The sequence below is a fragment of the Alexandromys fortis genome, unplaced genomic scaffold (genome assembly GCF_014885135.2).
Source record: "Alexandromys fortis isolate MF-2015 unplaced genomic scaffold, M_Fortis_MF-2015_v1.1 scaffold_3, whole genome shotgun sequence".
In the NCBI taxonomy this organism is placed as follows: domain Eukaryota; kingdom Metazoa; phylum Chordata; class Mammalia; order Rodentia; family Cricetidae; genus Alexandromys; species Alexandromys fortis.
This window is the reverse complement of record NW_026067909.1, coordinates 22835409-22858772: the sequence shown is the minus strand read 5'-3', so window position 1 is coordinate 22858772 and position 23364 is coordinate 22835409. Positions and strand designations below refer to the sequence as shown.

The window sequence follows — 23364 nt, the reverse complement described above, 5'->3', positions numbered from 1 at the left end:
CAAGAGCTTTGCATCCTGACCCACAGTCAGCAGGGAGAGTCACCGGGCCAGCCAGCCGCCAGCGGGAATGGGCTTTTGAAACCTCCCTTCCTCCAGAAAGGCCACACTTCCTAATCCTTCTAATCCTGTAGTAAAGAGCTCCCTCCCTGGTGACTAAGCATCAAATAGATGAGCCCCATGGGGGCCATTCTCATTCAAACCACCACACTTGCAGAGCGCAGGAGCAATCTAGCTGGATGTTTCATAACTACAGAGTACAACATTTGTCAACTGGCCTAGAGTAAAATTATTTTACATCAGGAAACCTTGCTGGCAAGACAATACTTGTTCCAATGCAAATTGGTCCTTAATACAAATAAAATGTATTTAAATGAAGCTCACCATAGACTCAACGTTAGTTTTATTTAATAATGATAAAGTACTCATTTCTTTAAACAAACTATCTCAAGTTCTGGTTTTGTCTTAAATACAATTGTACCCAAACATTAAACTACAAATTAAACCATAATAATAATAATTCTCCTTAGGTTTTTCTTTTTCACTTCCCCTTGTTTCTATAGAAGAGGCCACAAATCTTTAATGGGCAGACTGCAAGAAGACATACAGGGATAACAGACCCCAGGCACCCAAAAGGAAGACCATGGCTTTGGTCAGTCCTCTTCCTGCAGGAAGCCAATCCTATTTTGCTTCAATCCAGACCTGTACAGATGAAGCACCACTCAGTGGCCACTGGTCACGCAAGAACAGAGAGAACTAAAGCAGAAAGGCGGTTTCTCATAAAAAGCCAGCCCAGGGATGCTGAGAGGCACCCCTCCCTTTTTGGAACACTTTGTTCCCCCAACCTTGTGCTCCTGGCACTGTGGCAAGGGAGCATTAGCAAACCTACCACCTTCACCTTTATAGGCAGAGCAGGGACAAATGCTACCGACAGCCCCTCTGCTCTTGGAGTACTGCAGACGATGTGATTTTGGTCGCTACATATATACTACCTACTTTAATAAAAATGTCTTTATTATGTCCAACACTTTCCAAATTTACACATCATCTAGTCATTGCTGGGTGTGCATGGCTTCAATCCCAGCACTCAGGAGGCAGAGCCAGGCGGATATCTGAGTTTGAGGTCAGCCTGGTCTACAGAGTGAGTTCCAGGACAGGCTCCATAGCTACTAAGAAACCCTGTCTCGGGAAAAAAAAAAAAAAAAAATTGACTGACAGCTCCAAATGTAGAGGCAAATCAAGGAGTTCCGGGCCCCAAGGTAAACTTCAGGAGGGTGAGCACTGACGTGACGTGGTGCCCAGTGAGCTCCTCTAGACTTCCTGTGAGTAGGATCAGGGATGAAAGCAGGGAGCCCAGACTGCTCTGCTTCCTTAAGGACCTTTGATTGGTGGAGCAGAAAGACAGTGGGTTTAGGGTGGCTTCATATCCAGGACCAAAAGAGCAGCCTGGCTGGGCGGTAGTGGTGCACACCTTTAAAGCCAGCACAGAGGCAGGCAGATCTCTGTGAGTTCAAAGCCAGCCTAGTCTACAAGACCTAGCTCCAGGACAGGCTCCAAAGCTACAAAGAAACCCTGTCTTGGAAAAAAAGAAAAAAAGGAAAAAAAAGAGCAGCCTGGATTCCTGCTGAGAGCAGGTAAAAGCCACTGTCAGTTTTCCTAAGAGCATGGCAGGGTTTCCCTTGTCTCTCAGGAGTCTGGTACAAGGAAGTGAGAAGGGAGGGGTGAGTACTCTGCTGCCCTCCAGGAGCTACACTCCAGGCCACTCCCACCAACCCCAGAGTGCATAATAAGCCCGCCTAGAAAACTGAGTTGAGCATCATGAAAAAAAAAAAAAAATCCAGGATATCCTCCCTGAAATTTCGTCAAGAATGTGGAAGCCACAAGTATGCATCTAAAAATATAGATGGATGTTTTAGCTTTGATGTAACCTCTTAGTGCACAGGCTCAGGGGCCTTTGGCCCTACATCTAGGATGGGTTAAGCAATCATTTACAACAATCTGCATAGAAATTGGTCTCCATTTACAACTAGACAGGGAACAAAACTGTGTTTTCCTCAACTTAGATCCATCTAGATTGCACGTGTACCTCTGATCTCTGCGGAAGTTCTGTCCTGAGAAGAACAGTCTGCATAAGGCCACCAGCTAGCTGCCCTGCACATTCCAAGGGCAAGAGCAGCGACTTTTTTCTTTTGGCACAATAATGGGCAGAAATTATACTGTGTAGGGTCTTCCACAAAGTCTAAGACTTTGAACAGAAGAAGGGAAGACTAGGACAAAAGTCCCAATTAATCAACAATTCCACATTGTTCTTGTACTCGTGAAACCCTGAGTTAACAACAGTCACTGAACGCCTGCCCTGCCTCGAATCCAGGCCACCAGGACATTTCAGTATGCTTCCCATTGGTTCATCATCAACTTCCTGCTATATTCATAGGCCAAAAACAGTGCCCCGTTGGCAGGGAAGGCTCGAAGCATAGTGGGTTTCAGTCCAGAATACAAAGCTGTTATTCCTGGAAGACAAAAGGGCAATCAAAGATCATGACAGCACTTGATTGAGAACACATGTGCAACTGCACAGAGAGATGGTCTGTGCCCACAAATCGGACACAGTACTAAAACCCCTGTGATGAAGGGACTTGCTCTCAAGTTCCCTTCAACAGACTACAGGAACAAGGTAAGTAGCAAGCCCCAGGCAAAGCTGATTGATGCTCAAATAACAAACCAACTGCTTTGCCTGGAGGACTCCTCCAGTAAGGACAGAGCACAGCTAAGGACTAACATGGCCAGGTGGAGGCAATCGAAGAGCCAGAGGGACCAGCAAGAGAAGCCAGGGATGTAGTCACCCTGCTCAGAATGGCCATGCGGGAGACCTAGATAAGGGACTGAACTAGAGTATGCCAGGCCAAAGCGGAGAAGGCACACAGGAGAAGTGGGAACACACAAGACACCTGCATTCTGTGTGGGCTGTGAGTTTAACATGTCTGTGTCACTGCGCTCTCTTTAAACCCAAAGCACAGTTCATAACTCAAGGTACTTTTTGCTTTGTTTTGCAGATAATGACATTTTTTACTTCATCTATTTCACTTTTAAAATTTTTATCTCTAAAAATAATTTAAAAATTTTAGATTACAATTATAAATCTTTTCCCTTTCCCCCACTCAAGCCTTCTCATAACCCTAGTTTTAAGATGCCTATATGGTGGGATGATGTTATACGAACATGCCTTACAGTCTGTATCCTGCATAACTCTAAACCTGATAGCAAATCATCTCTAGGGGCTGCTCAGATCATTTCTCATTCCAGAAGTCTTATGGCTAAAGAAGTTGTTGCATTCTTTTAAATGTAATAAGAATGTAATATTATATATATATATAAAACCAGGGTTCTTTGTGAAACAGCAGCCCTGGCTGTCCTGGAACTCACTCTGTAGTGGTCCTGTTGGTCTTTTCACATTTGGATTCCATAAATGAGGTGATGCTGCTCACTTCACAGCACCCTTCCCTCGAGACAAATGTTTGTATCTTAAAAACTCCCAAGGTATTTAGAATACAAAGAATCCTGCCAGATATCTGGTCCAGAAATTAGGAAAAAGAACTTTAAACATTTCTGAGAACAATGAAAATAAGCTACAGCAAAAGGTTTGGAAATAGAAAGCTAGTGTCAGGAAAATGACGAGGCCAAGAGAAAGGAGAAGTCACAGGTCTAATTAACCCTGGACAGATACACTTCAAAGAGATCAACCACTGTGCACACACCCCAGCCTCACCTTCGTTCTTTATGATACTCAGAAAGGTTCTGACTAACCCCGTCTGCTTTCCAGTCATAGAAAGAACTTGAATTCTAGATTTGATACAGTCCACCGGATAGACGGCAAGCCACAGGCAAACTCCACCAAATCCACCACTTAGCATCAATGGGACAGGACCTAGGGAGGGAAAGCAGCCATTGGTACTTTGTTGTAGCATTTTCAGAAGCACATAGACCAACTCCTTGAAAAATGTTCAAGGTTCTGGCTAAGAAGTTAGAATATCCCTGGGCTTCATCAAGACCAGCTGGACATTCAGGTATTGAGCCCCCACCCCAACCTCATCCTCCCGTTGGGGTTGGCCCACCCACAGCCAGCAGGTCTCATATAACAGAGAATGAGAAAACAGCCACTGAGATAGAGTCCATGTCTTTTTCAACTTTAACCCAACACCCCACATCTTTCTCCACTGTGACCAAAAAGGAAAAAATATCTTTGTACGTTCCTGAAACAACTGGTGATTTTAAAATGTGCATTAAGCAGGTGCAACTGGGATTGCTCCATTCATGACACTGATAAGTGCTGCGGGAGCTCCTTCCGCTCCTTCAGCCAATAGCAGTTGAGATACCAGCCCACTGGGGGCGTGGTCTCTTTCTTTTTATTTTTTTATTTATTTTTATTTATTTTTATTTTTTTTTGGTTTTTCGAGACAGGGTTTCTCTGTGGCTTTGGAGCCTGTCCTGGAACTAGCTCTGTAGACCAGGCTGGTCTCGAACTCACAGAGATCCGCCTGCCTCTGCCTCCCGAGTGCTGGGATTAAAGGCTTGCGCCACCACCGCCCGGCTCTCTTTCTTTTTAAAAAGCAGCGGCAGCCCTCCTCTTGCTGTCTTGCTCCCGACTCCAGTTCCCACAACTAGAGTCCTTTCCTGGCTGTCGTGTAGGACAGTGTTCTGTGAATTTTTTCACCTCAAATAAATAACCTTTTTAATAGTAAGTCTAAACTGATGTGAGATTGTTTTGCGCATTATCTGGCGCCCAACGTTTGGTTTTAGAACCACCCCATCACCCCTCCACCCCCATTCCCTGGCTAGGCTGCCTGCTGCCAACTTGGCTTGGCACAAGCCCTCCCTCAGCCATGGCCCTTGCGTGGAGTCAGCAGTTAAAAACTCCACACCTCCCAGGATCCACGGGCTGGACAGTCTGAGCGGGTTTTAATGGATAATGAGGAAATAATGTTTTAGGAAACAAACTTATTTGTGATTAGATGTCAGAACCAGGGTCTGGCAGACAGTCTTATTTTGTAATTGCAATGACAGGCAATTAATTAACCAATTAAAAAAGAAAACGAGTTTCTAAAGCTTATTGCGAGATTATTGATAGTGACAACCATTTCTTCCTCTAATGGACCCAGAACAGTTGGTGCCACCCAGAAGGGAAGGAGCTGCTCTAACAAGGCTAAAGCGGCGAAGAAGTTTGGGACATAAGGCTTCAGGGCTTGTCTTTAGGAAATTTCCCTCAGGAGAGGATGCTAGCCAACACCTGCTGCCATTACTTTCTAGCGTCCAGGAACTCCCCAGTGCCAGGTGGACTCCCAGGAAGTGCACACTGAACACATACCCGGTGGAAACCAGGAAACCCAGGAGGTTGACTCTTCTAAACCCAAATGTCGTCAATGCGAATACATTTACCTAGTTCATCTTTTGATTTCCCTGATGCGAAAAAGGATCTGCTCAGTTCATAGCCACCGAAGAACAAGAAGTAGCCTGGTACTTCTCGAAGTAAAGTGCTTGAGAGTCCGTGGTAGAAGCCCAAGGGGCCATCCTTCCTAAAGATTTCCTTCACAACTGACCAAACTGTGCTGGGGGAGACAAAGCAGGAGGCACAGTCAATGCAGGTGGGGAGATGTGTGCATGCAATCAGATTTATTCTCCAAGGATGACTTACGTGACCAGCGTTGCTATAGCTGTGTTTTCTGTGACCTGCCCAAACCAGCTGCTTCCTTACTTGTGCCTAACCAGGCCTGCTAACTAGGGCGGTACATTTCTGTAAGTTATACTGTCTGAGATGTAAAAGGGTTACTTCCTGCTTTTTCAACATAAGTAAAAACAAATTACAATAAGGAGCCATGCAAGGCCTTGAAACAGCTAACAATACTATACTTGCTTAGTGCCTTGCCCCCTGGAGCCCCACCTTTTCAGCTTGTTGGTGTATTCGTTACTTGTTGTAATAAACACCTGGCAACGTGAAAACTGAAGGGAAAAAGGGCTTGTTTTTGGCTCACAGTTCAGGGTACAGCCCATGGTGGGGGCAGAGCAGTGCAGCAGGAGCCTGGGGCAGCTGATCACAGCGCACCTGACATCAGGGGCAGCGACAATGAGTGCTGACACTCAGCTGGCTTCGTCCTGTTATGCAGGCCAGGACCCAGGCTCGGGTCATGCTGCCACCACTTTTTAGGTGCAGGTGAGTCTTCCTACCTCAGCTGACTGAATAAAGGTGTGCCCAGGTACTTGCCTCCTAGGTAATCTAGGTGTCCCCATGCTGGCAGTCAACAATGGCCATCACTGTGTGCTTAGGATAATTTGTTGAGGTGGTGTAGAGACATGAGTATCACTTGAAAGCAAGACACCTAGAACTAGTCTCTCAGGCCAAAGTGGTCCGGAGGAGCTAACTCCCTTTAGCAGGGGAGCCGCTGCTGGAGCAGCCTCAGGGCCAACATCCTAGCCCCCCATCTCCACCGTAGTGTGCCCGGTGGCAGGTTTTACACACTGAGAACAAGCAGAATGTCACATGGTCAGTGTAACCACTAAATCACTCCCTTTGTTCTTAGGGAGCAGAAGAAATGACGCCTCAACTCCTAGAGTGGCAAAGGCCGTAAGCAACCCTCCTCCTCCTGAGACCTTTGTTCCTGCAGCACTGCCCCCTGCACATTGAGCACAACAGATGACTCCTGACAACACTGAGCTGCTGCGGCAAGCCTGCATCCAGGCCTGGGGAGCGGTATCGTTAGTGTTCGTCTGTTACTCTAGGCACCAGTTACAAGGGCAGAACTGTCCGCTTGTCACCTGTATGTATTCACAGAACCGTCAGTGGGTTCTAGTTCAGAAATCACCTTTTAAAGCAGTGATTCTCAACCTTCCTAATGCTGTGACCCTTCAATACAGTTCCTCATGTTGTGGTGACCTCCAACCATAAGATTATTCCATTGCTACCCCATAACTATAATTTGTTACTGTTATGAATCATAATGTAAGCATCTGATATGCAACCCTTGCAAAAGGATCATTGGACCCCGGGGGTCACGGCCCTCAGGTTGAGAACCATCGCTTTAAAGCATTAGGTAGACTCCTAGGAGGGAGGACACCGACAACTGGTCAATCTCTTGACTGGTTCCCCAGAAGATTTACAGACCCTGGGTGACAGCAATACCCTTGCCTAGATCTTCAACCAGCCACACGTCAGGAGACATCATTTGGTGATTAATAAGGTTAATCATTTTTCAACTCTAGACACGTGTGACATATATATTCCATCCTCACAGTGGTGGCCAGCTGCTTCCATGCCTAAGCTGATCAGTGCCTGGACCATAGAGAGCAACTCTACTTACGCAGGCCTTGATGAATGTTCTCAGAACCTGGGACCCTTACCAAGGACATGTGAAGGTTTGGGAAGGGTGGGAGTTGCCACTAAATTGTGGCAAAAAGCCTGAACACTCATAATTGAGAAAGGGCAGGAAACGTTCACCTCAGAATCCAAATCCACTTGGCTCAACTCTCAGACCCAGTTCAAAGCTGTCTCCCAAACACGGCGGAGGATCATGCCTATGCAGTCAGGAGGACAAAGGGACATTCTGCTCCTTGGTGTCTCCATTTCTGCACTATTAAATAACTGCCCAAGACACCCTCTCTAGGATAGGTAGTGTGTCCCAAACATAATAAACAGTCTTTCAGGAAATTATCCCGACACAATATTAGAATAGAACAGGGCAAACTGTTTCTACACTTGGTGCTTAATTTTAACAACATAAAACGAACACAGTACACCCAGCGTCTGTGAACAAACAGTGCTTACTTCTGGCTTGCAGCTATCTTTCCCGACGATTCCATCTCATACATGGTCTGGAGCCGGCACTTCACAAGCTCTGTGGGGCAGAGGACCAGTGCGGCAAAGGCAGAGGCAAAGGAACCAGCAGCTGCGTTCTGGAGGTCACTGCAAGGACGAAAGGTGGAGCATCAGCTTATAGTCCCTCCGGCACTGACACCACAGAAGAGCAAAGGATGGGAGAAAAGAACCTATGGGTGCTGTCCATCTACAAATCCCGAGACCCTGGCGCAGACACCAGTACTCCAGCACGTGCAGGTAAGACATGTCCCCAGAGCCACACATCTAGAAAGTGGAGTGCTAGTTATCCAACCCAGTCTGCCTGATTGCTACATCCGTGCTTATGACCCCATCCCCTCAGTCCATGTGTAGTAGTGTTTAAAGCAAGGGTTCTTAAGAGGCAATTAGGCCAGGTGGCAGTGGCGTCTGCCTTTAATTCCAGCAATCAAGGCTGAGGTGGTGGATCTCTGAGTTCAAGGCCACCCTGGTCAAGAGAACAAGTTCCAGGATAGGTAGGGCTGTTTCACAGAGAAACCATCTTGAAAAACAAAACAAAACAAAACAATAACAAAAAAAGGCAATTAGAAATAGATTTGTTCCTGAGTATGAGATCTTCATCATGTGATCCAGCCTCCACAATAAGAAATGCTTAAGCTTCCTAATGGATGGTATTTTGTTTAGTAGCCCAAGCTAAGGCACATAAAGAAACAAAAAAGAAAGAATAAAAGGAAGGACCATAGGAGACGGGGAAACCACCTACAGTCCTACCTCCCAAATACAGTCTATTAATACCTAAGTGCATTTGTGACAATATTCCTTCTGGCCCCGAATCCAACCTGGAGTAACCAGACACGTAACTACTACAGATAAAAAGTCTACATTTTTGTGATGGCAAAGATTTACCAATTCAGCTATGTCCTCTCATAAGATTTGATGTGGTTCTCTTCCCCACTGCTCTCCTGAAGAGACAGGTGGGTCCTTGCATCTTCTTCCTCTTCTTCCTTCTCTCTGTATTTATCTCTTCCCTCCCCCACTCCCTGTATCTCAGTAAAACTCCCACATTTAAAAAAAAAAAGATTTGATATGGTTTGTGTATGTTACCCAACAGTTTGTGTGATGGAAGCTCGGTCCCTTGTGTCTTGTTGAGGTGATGGGACATTTAAAAGTTGGGGCCTGCCCATGAAAACACCCAAACATCACAGGTTATTGCCAACATTACTGGTTACTCTTCACAACTTGATTGGTAAAGCCCTACCACTGAAGACAACGTTTACACATGCCAAACACAGAGAAGCTGGTGCCTCCCTAGAAGCTTCACCTCTACTGACTAGCATTTGTGGTACTGGAAGGTACTCTTGCATCTAGAGGAGAAACTCAGTCATCAAAACCTTCCTGCTACAAACCCTGCGACCTACAGTGGCTTCTTTGCAATACTGGTGCAATAGCGGCATAAATGTTAAGGAAATAATTGACCACTTCTGACCGGACCTAAGGCCTACTCCACGAGTTGGAAACCCATCCCTGACATGGCTAACGTGGCCAAGAACCTGAGACAGGATAGGTCTGAGACAGGCCACCAGCTTAGGGGAAACCCTGAAACTGTAATTCTACTAACGGAACTAGTAATGCAATGATTCCTGATGGCATGTCCTTAGGAAAATTCACTGAACAGTGCCTCACTCAGCCCTTGTCAGCGAAGCTTCTTACTTTGTCCCCCAAAATGGGACAAAGTGCAGAGTGAGATGTTGGGAGCACTCCATCTAAAATGGGATGTCTTCATCAAATCCTTCCCCTTGAGGCGCAGGATCTGCGTGGAAAAGGTGGAGGGACTGTGAGAGCCGGAGAGGATGGATGTCTCCATGGAAACAGCGTCTTCCAGACAACAACAGGCCTGATACACACATAACTCAGAGACTAGGGCAGCATGCACAAGACGTGCACAGGCTCCAGCCAGATGGGGCCCTGCACTGAGAAAGGAGAAGTGGACACAGGCTCCCGCCCCTAACCAGCTATCTTACACTGATACCAAAGAAAGATTAGTTTTCTCCAGCAGAGTCTCAATGGGTACATTAGCCACACTTTCCCGTAGTAGAAGGGCAGCAAAACTCAACTCAGTAGCATTTTTGTAGACTTTCTCTTTCAGCTTGCTTTGTTTGTGCTTTTCTTTTTTCTGCCTCACTGATCGTTTGCTTGTTTATTGTGACTTCCATTTTTGTGGGGTTTTTCTTGTATGTGTTTGTTTTATTCATTTTGGTTTTGTTTTAGAGGGGGATGGAGAGAATGAATATAAAGTCTGGTGGGTAAAGAGGTAGAGGGGATATGGGAAGAACATTATCAAAATATATTGTATGAAAAAAGTTTCAATTATAAAATAATGTGGCACCTAGGGTATTGCCATCCTTAGAGGGGATGAATACACTTCTCACAGGCTGCAGTAGATGCCCACAAGAGTAGAGCTTCCTGTAGTATCTGGTGACCTCTCCGTACATTCCCATGACAATTCCATCTACAGTACTGTCATACAGCCAGAAGACGCCCTAGAAGAAGCAAGCAGACGCCAGCCCCACGCTCTTGTACCCCCAGATTATTGTAAACTAAACAAGCCTCTTTACTTGCTTCCAGCTTTGGCCCTGGATTTCTGTAATCTTGCCTGATGTGGGATTCCCCTCTGTATGCTGTAAATGTTTTATTACCATTGGTTAATAAAGAAGCTGCTCTGGCCTATGGCAGGACAGAATATAGTTAGGCAGAAAATCCAAACAGGATACAGGGAGAAAGAAGGCAGAGTCAGGAAGATGCCAGTGGCTGGAGGAGTAAGATGCCAGCATATTACAGGTAAGCCACACAGCACATGGCAATTCAGATGATTAGAAATGGGTTAATTTATAAGTAAGAGCTAATCAGGAAGAAGCCTGAGCTATATCGGTCAAGCAATTATACTTAATATTAAGCCTTTGAATGATTATTTCATAAGCGACTGCGGGAACCTGCAGGCAGGAGAGAAACCAGGTGAGACACATAAAGGTCTGCAGTTATCCTGACCCCGCACATCAGACAGTAGCTGCTGTGCACAGGCTGAGCTGGTCTCTCAAACACCCAGGACTCAGGACAGCAGGCTTACCATGGAGCTGTCCAAAGCAGGACTGTTTTGCTGGGTGGACTTCCTTTTGACCTTAGAGAAGTAAGCCTACCACTATGACTAAGACCAAGCAGGCGTACCAAGATCCTTGTGTGCAGAGCAAGAGGCTCTTCTCGCCACTCCTTAGTCCATTTGTTAAAAGCCAAAGCTTCAAACAGCCCTTTGGTCAGCCTACAGGGCTATACTCGGCCTTCCTCAGGGACTTTGTCAGTCTGCTGACAGGTCACTAGCTGTCCATGAGGGTCATTACCTAGATTGTGCCAGGTTTGCTAGAACTAAGGGGTCAGGCAACAGACATGGAAGTCAACTCAACCTCAGGTGCTGGGACAGTTCCAGAACCTGAATGAACACAAACCATTATAAGAGTACAAGGGAGACGCCAAGCCAGCATGTCCCCGGACTTCGCATTCGTCATAAGTACTTTCCAGTGCACAAAATGCGGCACCTGGACCTTCAGCTCTACATGTAGAATACACATGACAACTGGAATTGAAAGCGCAGAGAGGGCAGGACAGGGTTCTGTAAGCATCGACTGTAGACTCTTTGTCTCATTTTGCTCTTTGGGTCTTTTCGCCTTAAGGGTTTGTTTGTTCATTTTGACTTTCATTTTGATGTTTTGGTGTGTTACGTATACTTTTTGTTTTCTTATTTTCAAGAGATAAAAAACAAAGTTGGTGCGGAGGATCTAGGAGGGTGGGGGAGGGGAAATATGATCAAAATACAGTGTATGAAATTTCCCACACACATATGAAAAAGAAAGAATCCATTGTCTGACCTAAATGTCTCTGCTGCGTAAGATCTCATTTAACCAAAGGTCAAAGTAGAACAGCATGTCAGGTTCAAACCAGGACACACAAATATTTGTGATGTGGTTGCAGAAATCCACAGCAAATGCTTGCTTTAGCGGTTTCCCTTGGCCACTTTTGACACGTGCTCTCTAGATCTGACCAGCATCCTTGCTGGTCTAACAGAAAGAGGTCTGAATGGAAGGGGAACAGTAAGCTCAGATGACACCATCCTTGGCCCAGCAACTATGACTATTTCTCTATCTGAAAGACAGAAATGACAGCACCTCCACACGGTCATGGTAAGGGCCATAAAGACACAACCTAACAACCTACAGCCAGCACTGTCCGTCATCAGAAAAGACTACGTGAAGGGCAGTAACGCCCACCTGTCATCCCTGTGCAGGAGGCTGAGGCCAGTCAAGGCTACACAGCGGGACCATGTCTCAGGGCAGTGTGCTCAAACCAGTCTCGGAAGCAGGGGAAGAGGGAGGAACACCCAGGGCCAGAACCAGGTTTGCTCCCATCACCATTTCTGCCCTGTAGTCAAAGGTTGCCTTGCCCAAAGTGGAGCAAGGAGTCTTCTAGCAGAACCTTCTCTGGGTACCCACTGCTGCTTTGGCTCCTCTCCCATGTGGTCCTTCACTAAGGAAGCTGCCAGAGAAAGCCAGTTGCCTACTGCTTTGCTTGCCTGGTCTCCCTGTGGGATGATAATCTCTTGGACTCTGCTTCTGTCTCCCTTGGCTCTGCTTCCTGACCTCCCTTAGCTGGAGGTCTTGAAGGATCACGTCCAGCCCTCCTCTGTCCTGCACTGTCTCCCTGGGCTATCTAGTCCCCAGTTTTTAAACATAACTTCTACCATCATGATCAATTTTTTGTCTATAAAATAGCACATCTGAATCTTGTAGATATCACCAGAACACATTTCCAAGTACAAGGAATCTACTTGAGTTGTGTTCAGCCTGTGGCTACAGTAGAGGTTCTGACTCCTACTGACAGCCAGCAAGCCTGCCCTTTGCAAGTATTGTGTGTGTGTGGGTAAAAATGACATATGATTTTATGTATTATGTATGGAGGTGTACATGTGTATATGGGTTTCTCAGAAGCTATACCTTTGTGTCTTGAGAAATGATCTCCCTGGGACCTAAGGCCCCAGATCTCCTACCTCTGCCTTCCCGGAACTGGGATTATAAGCACACACCATGTGCAGCTTTTTCTCTGTGGGTGGTATGGATCTAACTCAGTGCCCTGCAAGCACTTTAGTCAGTAGGCTTTCTCCCCAGCCCCGCCTCCCCCAATATGATTTTAAATCATTTCAAATAAAATCAACATTAGAAGGAAGGACAGCTGAGCATCCCCGTGGCTTATGAATTGTGTTTGGTCTCTGAACAATAGGTATCTAAGGAAGATCAAGTACAAATGAAGTCTGACGTGTAGGGTTCGGGTCCATCTGTTCTGCCTAAACTCCACATTTCTTGTCTAGCAATGCTTGGGTACCTTTTCAATACTCTCCACTAAGCTTAAGTTCCATGTTCTATAGTTTTAATCCAGTATCTTCCCTTAGGGACCAAGGCACACAGTGGACTCTTGACATGATCCATTTGGCCTTCTCTGGTTTACACCAGGACAGTGTAGAACATTAGAATCATTTTTAAAAAGGAAACTTCTTTCGTATAAATGTCATTAAAATTAAGTGTTTACTTATATAAAAAAAAACAAGTGTCGGAGTCCTGACTCACCTCAGTTTTGCCTGACTGTCCAGTCCGACCACTTTGCGGACCACCTGCTGGCAGAAGCCGTAACACATGAAGAGCACCGAGTTTTCCGCAATATTGGCAATCAGTGCAGGACTGGTACCCTTGTAGAAGCCACGGAAGCCCACCTGGGAGTAGGTCTTCAGGCAACAGTCGGTGAGGCCCCGGTAGAGGCCTGGAAACGTCTGCATCTTCACCTTCATGGTGTCGAAGGGCTGCCCAGTCAGCACACATGCTGTGCCCCCTAGAGGCAGGATGTGAGTTGTTAGAATGGGCCTACAGCCACACACAAAAGGACAGGCCCTCGCTGTCCATGGTTTACCAGTGTTTGAGTTCCTAGTGACTGACTGCCTTTCCCAAACCCCCTAGCCAAGTTCAGTACAACTTCTGCAGGTGCCTAGGCTGGTCACCCAGAAGCCCATCCTAAAGGGAGTCACACTTACAGGGCAGGTCTTTGGTGTCTACATTCTAAGGCCTGAGTACAAGAGATGGTCTGTGTTTGGGGGGCTCACCCAGGTAGTGGGCAGAGATGGGCTAGAACCTGGTCTTACTGCGTCACCCCAGAGCACCTCTGAACCTCTGTTCTTCATCTACACCATTTCGGACTGTTAACTTGGCACAAACCTGACACACAAGCGGTTACTAATCAGCAGCCACTATAGACATGAGGGAGGAGCAATGCATGCAGGGACAGTGAGTGGGACAGTGGGACGGTGGCAGAGACAAGCATTTCTTCTTGTAAGGCCCGGCTGTATGATGACTATGAGAAAAACATCAGAGCCGAGCGCAGACAAGGAAAACAAGACGCCTGCTAATTAATCTCGAGGGCAAACACTTGACCCTGAACAGAGAGCTTCCATCTTAGTGCTATCAATTAATGATCTGTATGCAGGGAACAGACTACAATTACCTTTGCTTAGTGTGAATCAGCGGCCTCAAGTCTGCCTCGCATGTGCTTTCTTGCAGTGAGAATATCTAATGTACTTAAGTCTAAATTGCAGTAGATTACTTCAGAAAGAGTTCTGAACACAGGGATAAGAACAAACTGTGATTGCCCATAATGTCTGTAGACCCTGGACTAGGACCAAAGTTTTAGGACAAGCTGCTGGTTAATATTTACCTCCCTCACAAGGCTCAGAAGGCCCCGCATTTCTGGCACCCTCTGCTTAGGTCAGGAAACAAAGCACCTGTGTGATGAGGCCACTATCACACCATCAAAATGGAAGGTTTACCCAAAATACTTAAGAAATACAATGTTAACAACTCAGCTACCACACATTGCCATTCCACCTGTGTCGTGGCGATGGAGGGCAGTGAGGAAGACTCATTTATTTACTGGTGGACAAGGTTAACATCACGGGATCAGAGAATGGCTTGGCCTAGGAAACAACCACCATGTTTTCTGTGATTTTCTTGCTGCTGTTTGCTTCTTCCAGGAGGGTAACCGCAGAGCGTCACCCGATTGTCCAGAATTCTGGACCACTGGAAGATCACTCAGCAAGGTGACACAGCAGAGTGAGCGGTATCTGCCTGTCATCCCAGGACCCAGGAGGTGGAAGCAGGAGGACTCAAGAGTTCCGGGCTAGCCTGTGCTAGTCAGTGAGAACAGAGCAACAACACATTAAAATGATGTTCCTATAATCAGAACTGTTCTCTCCTGCATCCTGCTGGGCTAGTCTATGTGGTCCCCAACATAGCAAAATCACCGAATTATTCCAAAGCAGCCAGTGACTGTTAGGACTTTTAGAGTGCCCACTTTGGATAAACAGAGTAAAGCCTGTAGTTCAGCACATTAACCTTCGAACTGAACTGTTTGCATGTTAATGCTCAGCCTGAATGTGCAGACAGACAGCAGTTACTATGACAGACTTTGTTGCATCTCCGTGACGGTTCTGTGTCCGTCCAGAAGGTAGGAAGCTGAATGCTGTGAATATAATGAAGCTGCAGCCTCATCTATTCATGAAGGTGGACCTAAGTCCCAACAATGTTCACCACAGAACTCAGTCTAGTGTCCACCCACCCCCAGCTCCAGCCAGCAAGCACAGCGCCAAGCCGGCTCTCAGATTTACACATCAGTAACACCAAGAACACTGCAGGGTTTCTCCACTTGCGTAGAAGTACTATGTCTGACCATTCTCTCCTTCAAGGACTAACGAAAGAGCCTCTGTCTTCAGGGGCTACCACAGGCAGCTCTCCACTCGCTCTCCAGGAGAGGTCCCAAGACCAGAGCATGCTCAATACTTCATGAATAGTCACTGCGGTGGGTAATTCTCACTGTCGGCTTGACGGCCTTGAGAGGCACCTAAGAGACCAATACAGCAGACCTCCGGGCACCTGTCAATTTCCTGAGAGCACTGACTAAGGAAGAAAGACCCCTCTGAAGCGTCTCCCCACCTGGTGTCCACACGTAATGTAAATGAAGAGTACAAAGAAAAGGGACAAGAGCAGAGTCTCCCCCCCCCCCCCCCGCCTTCTCCCCCTCCGCCGCCATGGGTGTGGGTGTACGTATAGTATAGATGTGTGTGCTTTCTGGCTGTCAAGATCTGAACTTCTCTGGTCCACCACACACACACACACACACACACCCCAGGACGGAATAAAACACCTGAAAACTGCCAGCCAAAATGAACGCCCTCCCTGAGACTGACCCCCTTCTCCTCCCTTAGGTTGACTTCCCCTCCCTTCCTTAGATATTTTATCATAGCCACAAAGACTCTGTCCACGGACTGTCAGTTTTCCATATACAAGCAGCAAATAGCAAGCCACTGAGGCCATTTATCAAGGAAGGAACAACTTAGAGCAGGACTTACAGGCAAACCCCAACCCCCCAGTGGGCGACAGTGCTGCTTTACAGGACTGGGAAGCAGGACATTAAGATATCCCTTCAGAATGGTTTTTGGGGTGCTTGTCATTTTGACACTGAGAAGGTAAACCTCAAGGCTGTAAAATTCCTCCTCCCCAGCCAGTGAATGAGGCACCCTGCAAGGACCACTAGGGACCATTTTCCCCTGGTGTAGGGAGGAGATACAAACTAACTCAAAGCATTCTCCAGACTCCCGCGGCTTGCTTTTGCAGTACACGCTGCCTTGTTCTGGTAACTAGCCAATATCTAACTCGGCTTTAACTCTCATCCCAGCTGCCCAGGATCCCTTCCTGAGACCTCGCCTACAGCAAGCACAGGTCAGGCCAAAGATGGCTGCCCGGCACTTTAACAGCAATGGTTGGGAAACTTGTCTGGTGGGAGCAGCTTTGCTTAAAATCAAAAGGAGACAGAACTGGTTTACATCTCATCATGACCCTTGACCACAGCTGACTGTTCTTACAGATAAACCACCTGACCAATGAGGGGATGGTCATGGAACGAGGGGTTCTCTGCGCAAGTGGAAAAAAAAAAAATCTCAAAACCTAGCAATTTGCCAGTGCAGACAGTTAGGGTGGCCAAGAGTTCAAACTACCTCTGACCTCAGAGAAGGTTGCTGCCCTACTAGGCACTAGAGCAAAGATGTCAACAAAACAAGAAGCCAAGATCTGAGTGTTTCAACATACATGGTGAACACTGATCCCCAGTTCTGGAAGGCATGCTATACCAACTAAAGTTTGGGACCCTCAAAAGTAAGACTGTTCCTCCCAATAGAATATGTCTTACGTCACTAATGAGCATCTTCTTTGACCAGCCCCGAAAAGCCCCTACCCCTGCCAGGAAACCTGTACTCAGAAATCTCGAAACCCAGCAGCTCTGGGGATAGCCTTGTGTTCCCAAGCCCAGGGACAGATCCCAGACCATAGGCAGCAGAACCATTTAAAGTCAATATATGGACATGCTGCCATTGTTTTAAATAGAAAAGGCCCGCCGGCAACTGTCGGCTGTACAATGCTCCCAACAATATTGTTACAATCTACATAAAGACTATAACCTGTAAGTACTCCTCAAATATCCAAATGCACGCTCAGGGGAGAGGGAAACTTTTTTAAAGTATTGCAACAAAGCCTTGCTTGCTCTCAGACTGATGGGAGAGCAGAGACTGCCTGCAGTTGAGATTCTCAAGCGACTACACACCCTCTTACGGAAGAGGCAAGAGCTGTGGTGCTCGCCACTAGCCAGAGCTGGTGGATGTTCATCTCTTACAGCCAGCATCTCCACAGCATGCCATGAGGACTAATCCTTTGGCCCCCATCCTCTCTTCCACAGAATACGGGGCACCAACATGAAGGCCCACAGTGGTTGATAACATACTGGGGTACAACCTTGCTAGCTACTGGACCTGCTCACCACACTGGAACAGTCCTTGTCCCTAGGCTGGAGAGATGTCCTTGGCTGGGGATCCTTATCAGCCTTCCTTCTTAACCAACTTTGACCTTTGATTCATGAATGGGGGTGGAAGAGCTGGCGAGGAGGGGAGAGAGAGAGTTGTTCTCTGTACAAGGATTTTTTTTACAGCTGAACAAAGGACAGGGTGAGAGGTGGTAGTCCCCTGACCACACTTGATCTGCTGACCCAAGAGGTCATACAGGGTAAGAGAACATCAGGCAACCTGGTGCTCTTGCCTCCCAATTTACAAGAATTAATATGTGGGGGGGGCAGGGTAGATGAAAGGTTCCCCTTGGGAAACATGTGCCTTCCAGTGTCCCTCAGCCCCTAAGATGACACGGAACTCTGGAAACAAAATGACTATCATGGGCACCCAGGTCTTTTTGCCCCAGCCTAAGCTTCTCCCTATTTCTGCACATTAAAAGTGATCTTTTTACAGTGGCCTCAAGTCACCAGCTCTGGCTCCAGTCTGTCCTTAGGCCCAGGATCTAAGGGTCAGCCTCAACCAGCCATGCTCAAAAGTTGTGCATCACCAGGAGACTCTGAGGACTGTCCGCCTCAGTGCTAGAGAGCCTCCCTTTCTTTCCTGTCACCAGCGAGAACAGGAGTGGGAGCTGGAGAAATGGCTCAGCGGTTAAGAGAGCTCACTGTATTTCTAGGGTGACTGCTTTGGTTCCCAGCACCCACACGGGGGCCCCACAATTGCCTACTCCAGCCATGGGGGATGGGGGTCTCTCTTCCAAGTCACCTCAGGCACCTGCTCACCTGGGCAGATGCTCACACAGACGCACACGCACATGCGTACACACGTACACACACACACACACACACACACACACACACACACACAAATAAAAATAAAGCAGATATTAAAAAAGAACAGTAACTGGCATTTTGTACTACAAAACATCTAAAGCCTGCCCTGCAGGGACCCACTGCCACTTGCCTGTTCTAGCACATGAGTTAGTTCATTTTGGAACAAGATGCTTTCTGCCAATACCAAGGACATCCTTCATTGTCTGGTAAAGCTTTAATAAACTTAAACACTATTGTGTATGTACTTGCTGCCACACTCTGAACAAAATCACATTCCCATTAAACTGATTCATGTTACCTATGGGGTAACAATTGCCAACCCACTCTGAGGAACTACTTGAGGAATCTGGGCATGGGGGGGGGGGAGGGAGACTTACCTGCAGCTCCTGCCGTGAGGTCAATGGCAGCTTGAATGGCAGGATTGGACTTCATGGCGCCACTGGGTTCTGTGGAAGGCAATTCTCTATGGTGTAGGCTGTGTACCACATATCCCTGGGAAGAAGGAAAGGTTCAGTTAGCCTCTGCAGCATCCATTCTCTAAGCCTGCCAAGTTACTGCACCTTAACTTCTGAGAGGGGGAACACAGGTTCCTAAGGAGGCTGAATGTACCAAGACAGCCAAGTGCTCCTCTTCCCTTACAACATCGCTCACACACCTCCTTCCCTGAGTGAAAACCTCAACAGCAGCAGATAAGGAACCAATCACAAATGGCCCAGACCTCACCAGATTAGTGTTTCAGCGGCCCATGGTGAAAGTCCAGTCCACCAAGCTCAGCCATAAGTTCAGACAGCAGCCTGTGCCTCAGAATGTCAGAGCCTAGGTACTCCATCGAGTCACAAGACTCCTAGACTCAGAGTTCTTCATCTAAGACAAAGTGGATTATAGAATTACCACACACAGGCAGTCATAAATGCCACAAGGTCCAGAATAAAGCCCTGACCCTGCTCTTGTCACGACTCCATTACGTTTCAGCAGTCAATGTGTAGATCTACCTAAGGTTGTGCTACAATTCAGATTCTGGTTCAAGAGGCCTCAAAGTAGGACCAGAGATTCTCACAGTCCAAGTTCCAGGGTAAGGCTGATAATGTGGGCCAGCCCCACTTTGGTGCAATGTCTGAACTACTGGGTTCCAGTTTGACTTGATCAGAATCCCAGGAGTGAGTCTCAGAGAGTCTAGTCACCATTGTTCTCTACAGCAAAACTTGAAATGTTTGTGTGTTGAGGGCTAGAGTTTCGGGAAACAAAGAAGTCTTCTTCTACCTTTAGAGAAAAAAAACCAACTTGCCGAGACATGAACTTAATATTAACTAGAAAAAAAATGGAGGAGGCCTTAAGATCCAGGATCAAAATTGCCCATTACTCAAACTATTCTGTATGTTCTCAAAACAAAGGATAGACTTACACAGAACAGAGGACAGTTTCATTCCTTGTCACACTGAGGAGTTTAGTATAGCCAGGCAGTGGTGGTGCGTGCCTTTAATCCCGGCACTGGGCTGGCAGAGTAGGGTGATCTCTACAAGTTCAAGGCCAGCCTGGTCTACAGAGAGAGTTCCAGGACAGGCTCCAAAGCTACAGAGAAACCCTGTCTCAAAACAAAACAAAAAATACCAAAGCCAGCCTGAAAGTCAAGAAAACAATGCCAGAAACCAAGAACTTGAAAAAAAAAAAGTTTCTTTTTAAATTAGCAATGTGGTAGTAGTTACAGACTAACCCAGTCCTACATTTCTGCAGGGCAAGTAAGACTGGCTGCAGGGGTAACATTCAAAGTGGCCTCAGATAAACTTCAGTGTTGCCATTTTTTGACCCTAAAGATTCTTCACTAACTTAGAAGGCACAGAAAAGTGTATCTAAGTACACAGTCACTATGAACTTGACCCCTTGACATAAGCCAAATGCAAACACTTCAAATTCAGGGAGTTCGCTGTGAGTTTGGACCTCCTAGAAAGGTCAAAAAGACTACACCCCAGTCTCAACGACTTGGAAGCCTAAGCAAGACCTACACAAGGCTGACACCAATAAACACACTAACAAGGATGGAGTAAATCTCAGGGGCGGCTCAAAGAGCTGCAGGTGTTACAGGAGGCCGCAATACAGGCAACTAAGAAATGCTGGGGGGAGGAAAGAGTCCCTCAATGGGCTACATACAAGTAGCATTATATGGACTGAAAAAGTTGTATTTATATATTTACAACTGTGTGTGTGTGTGTGTGTGTGTAATAACAAAGAAAAAGAGGCCATGAATTTGAGCAGGGGAGTTAAGGGAGTTACATAGTCTGGGTTAGCGGTAGAAAAGGGGAGGGAGGAAATGATGTTAATTACAATTTCAAAAACAATTACATATAAAAAAAAAGCTTTTCTGTGCTGGAGATTAAACCTGACTTCCTGCGTACAAGTCAAACAGTCTACCACTTAGCCTCCTCAGGGGTACCTGTCAAATTGTAAGAAACAGAAATGGTACTAACAGATGAACCAAGAAAGTATGCTGAATGAACTCAGTACAAACTGTGGCTTGAGAGTATGAACAGGACTTGCACAAACCGCGGATTTAGACTGACTTAGAGGAGCTTGTTGTACAATTTGGAGTAGAAAACCGGAATCTCTTGAGGGTCCCCCACCCTCTTCCTTCAAACTACCCAGCAGTCGCAGGAACAACGCCAACACTACTACAGGTTCCCAGAGGAAAACAACTTCGGTGGTCGAACCAGGTGAGGCTGCATTTTGTCTCCGGCTGCAGCTGGGTGGCAGGAGGCCGCATGCCACCACCACCACCACAGAAACCATCGACCGAGCGCCGGCACCTGGGTGCCAACTACGGCCGCAGCCGCGGAGCGCGTCACCCGGCCTGCACCGGATCCCCCCACCCCCGCTGCACGCACCCCACGCACCCCGCAGGGCACCACTCGGGTCAGAGCCCGCCCGAGCCCCAGCGCCTCCCGGGACCCGGCCGCCAGCCCGGTCCGTGCCGGTGTGGCAGCACGTGTGCGGCAGGGCGGGGACTGTCAGGCCGCGTCCCCCTAGCCCGGCTGCCCGCCCGCTCCCTTCTGCAGCTGCCGCCTCACCGCCGCGCCAGGCTGCACCGGCTCGCACTCCGCCGTCCGCGCTCCGCTGGCGGCCGCGGCCCCGGGACACTCTTAAGGTCGCAGTGTGGGTACGGCCCTCCTGCCCGCCCTCCCGAGACCCTCCACTGGTCCTTCTCCCCGGCCCCGAGGCCCCGCCTCCCCCGCCCCTCCGCCCCTCCCTCTCGAAACCCCTCCACGGCCCCCCACCCCCAAGCCCCGCCTCCTTAGATCCCGCCCTCCAAGAAGCCCCTCCCCCGGGTCCCGCCCCTCCCTCCCGAGGCCCGGAAGTCTGCTCTCCACTCTGGCAGCTTGTCTGGAGGGCCGTGGAGGTTTGGTGGCTGCTTCCTGGAGGACTCACCTTGGGGTCTCCTGGAGGCTGTGGCTTTAACAGGAATTGAAAAGTACTAGAATGGTAGTGGTGAAATATAGATTCACTTACGGCCATCTTTTACAATTACCTGTTTGTTTAGAGATAGGGACTCACATAGCCCAAGGAATGATGGGCTGGGTCCTCCGGCATCAACTACCAATCAAGACATTCTGGTACAGCCACATGCTTGGACCAACGGTTCTAAGCAATTTCTCTACCGTGACATTTCCTCTTCATTCTAGGTTTGAGTGAAGTTGACAAGCAGCAATAGTTCCGTACCTCTGAACCTTCGTGCCAACTCCTAAGTAAGGTGTCACAGGAATGCCTTGTTAAGTTCCTAAGGATGGTCTTGAACTTTCTGGACTTCCTGGCTCCACCTTCCAAGTGCGCGGAGGTTTGGTTTTATGAGGTGGTTGGAATCAAACCCAGGGCTTCTTGCAAAGTAGGCAAGCACTCCATCGTGCTACATCCCTAGCCCATCCGATTTTATTTGCGTGTTCGTTTGCTTTACATTGCTTTAAATTTCCGTCTTCCTCCCCCAAGGAATCCATCCCCAGGAACATAATGGAAAGGACACCCATGTAAACTGCCGCTACGAGGCAGCTCCCTGGTTTTCAGGTTCTCAGTGACATATTCCTGAACCCATACCTGGTAGCTCACGAGTTCAGCTCTGGTGGACCCAGCGCCCTCTCTCACTCTTCTGGTTTCTGTATGCGTGTACATGGGAATACACACACACACACACACACCTACACACATGTTTACACATAAACATAATGTGTTTTTGTTGTTGTTTTTCAAGTCAGGGTTTCTCTGTAGCTTTGGAGTCTATCCTGGAACTCACTCTGTAAACCAGGCAGGTGTCAAACTCACAAGGATCTGTCTGCCTCTGGCTCCCCAAGTGCTGGGATTAAAGGTGTGCGACACCACCACCCAGCTAATAAAAAAATCTTTAAAAATATAATAAAATTGGGCTGGAGAGATGGTTCAGTGATTAAGAGCACTGGCTTCTCTTTCAGAGGTCCTGAGTTCAATCCCAGCAACCACATGGTGACTCACAACCATCTATAGTGAGATCTTGTGCCCTCTTCTGGTGTCTAAGTATTCATACAGGCAGAACATTGTATACATAATGTATAAAAATAACAATAAAATCAAAAGAAGTAGCCATGGCTCACGTCTTTACTCCCATTTACTTCCAGCACTTGGGAGGCAGAGACAGGCAGATCTCTGTCAGTTTGAGGCCAGCATGACAGAGTGAGTTCCAGGACAGTCTCCAAAGCTACACATAG

General features: G+C 47.5%; 1 protein-coding gene across 1 annotated transcript; it reads right to left on the bottom strand.

Moving 5' to 3' along the window:
* Window positions 1–383: 383 nt before the first annotated feature.
* Window positions 384–21833, bottom strand: Slc25a15 (solute carrier family 25 member 15). The gene is made up of 7 exons (XM_050136778.1): window positions 21703–21833; window positions 19021–19135; window positions 13504–13762; window positions 7811–7948; window positions 5431–5600; window positions 3764–3922; window positions 384–2507 (listed from the first exon to the last, which is right to left on the bottom strand). The coding sequence occupies exons 2-7, from the start codon at window positions 19073–19075 to the stop codon at window positions 2383–2385; spliced, it is 906 nt and encodes a 301-aa protein (XP_049992735.1). The 5' UTR covers window positions 19076–19135; window positions 21703–21833; the 3' UTR covers window positions 384–2382.
* Between the last annotated feature and the right edge of the window lie 1531 nt (window positions 21834–23364).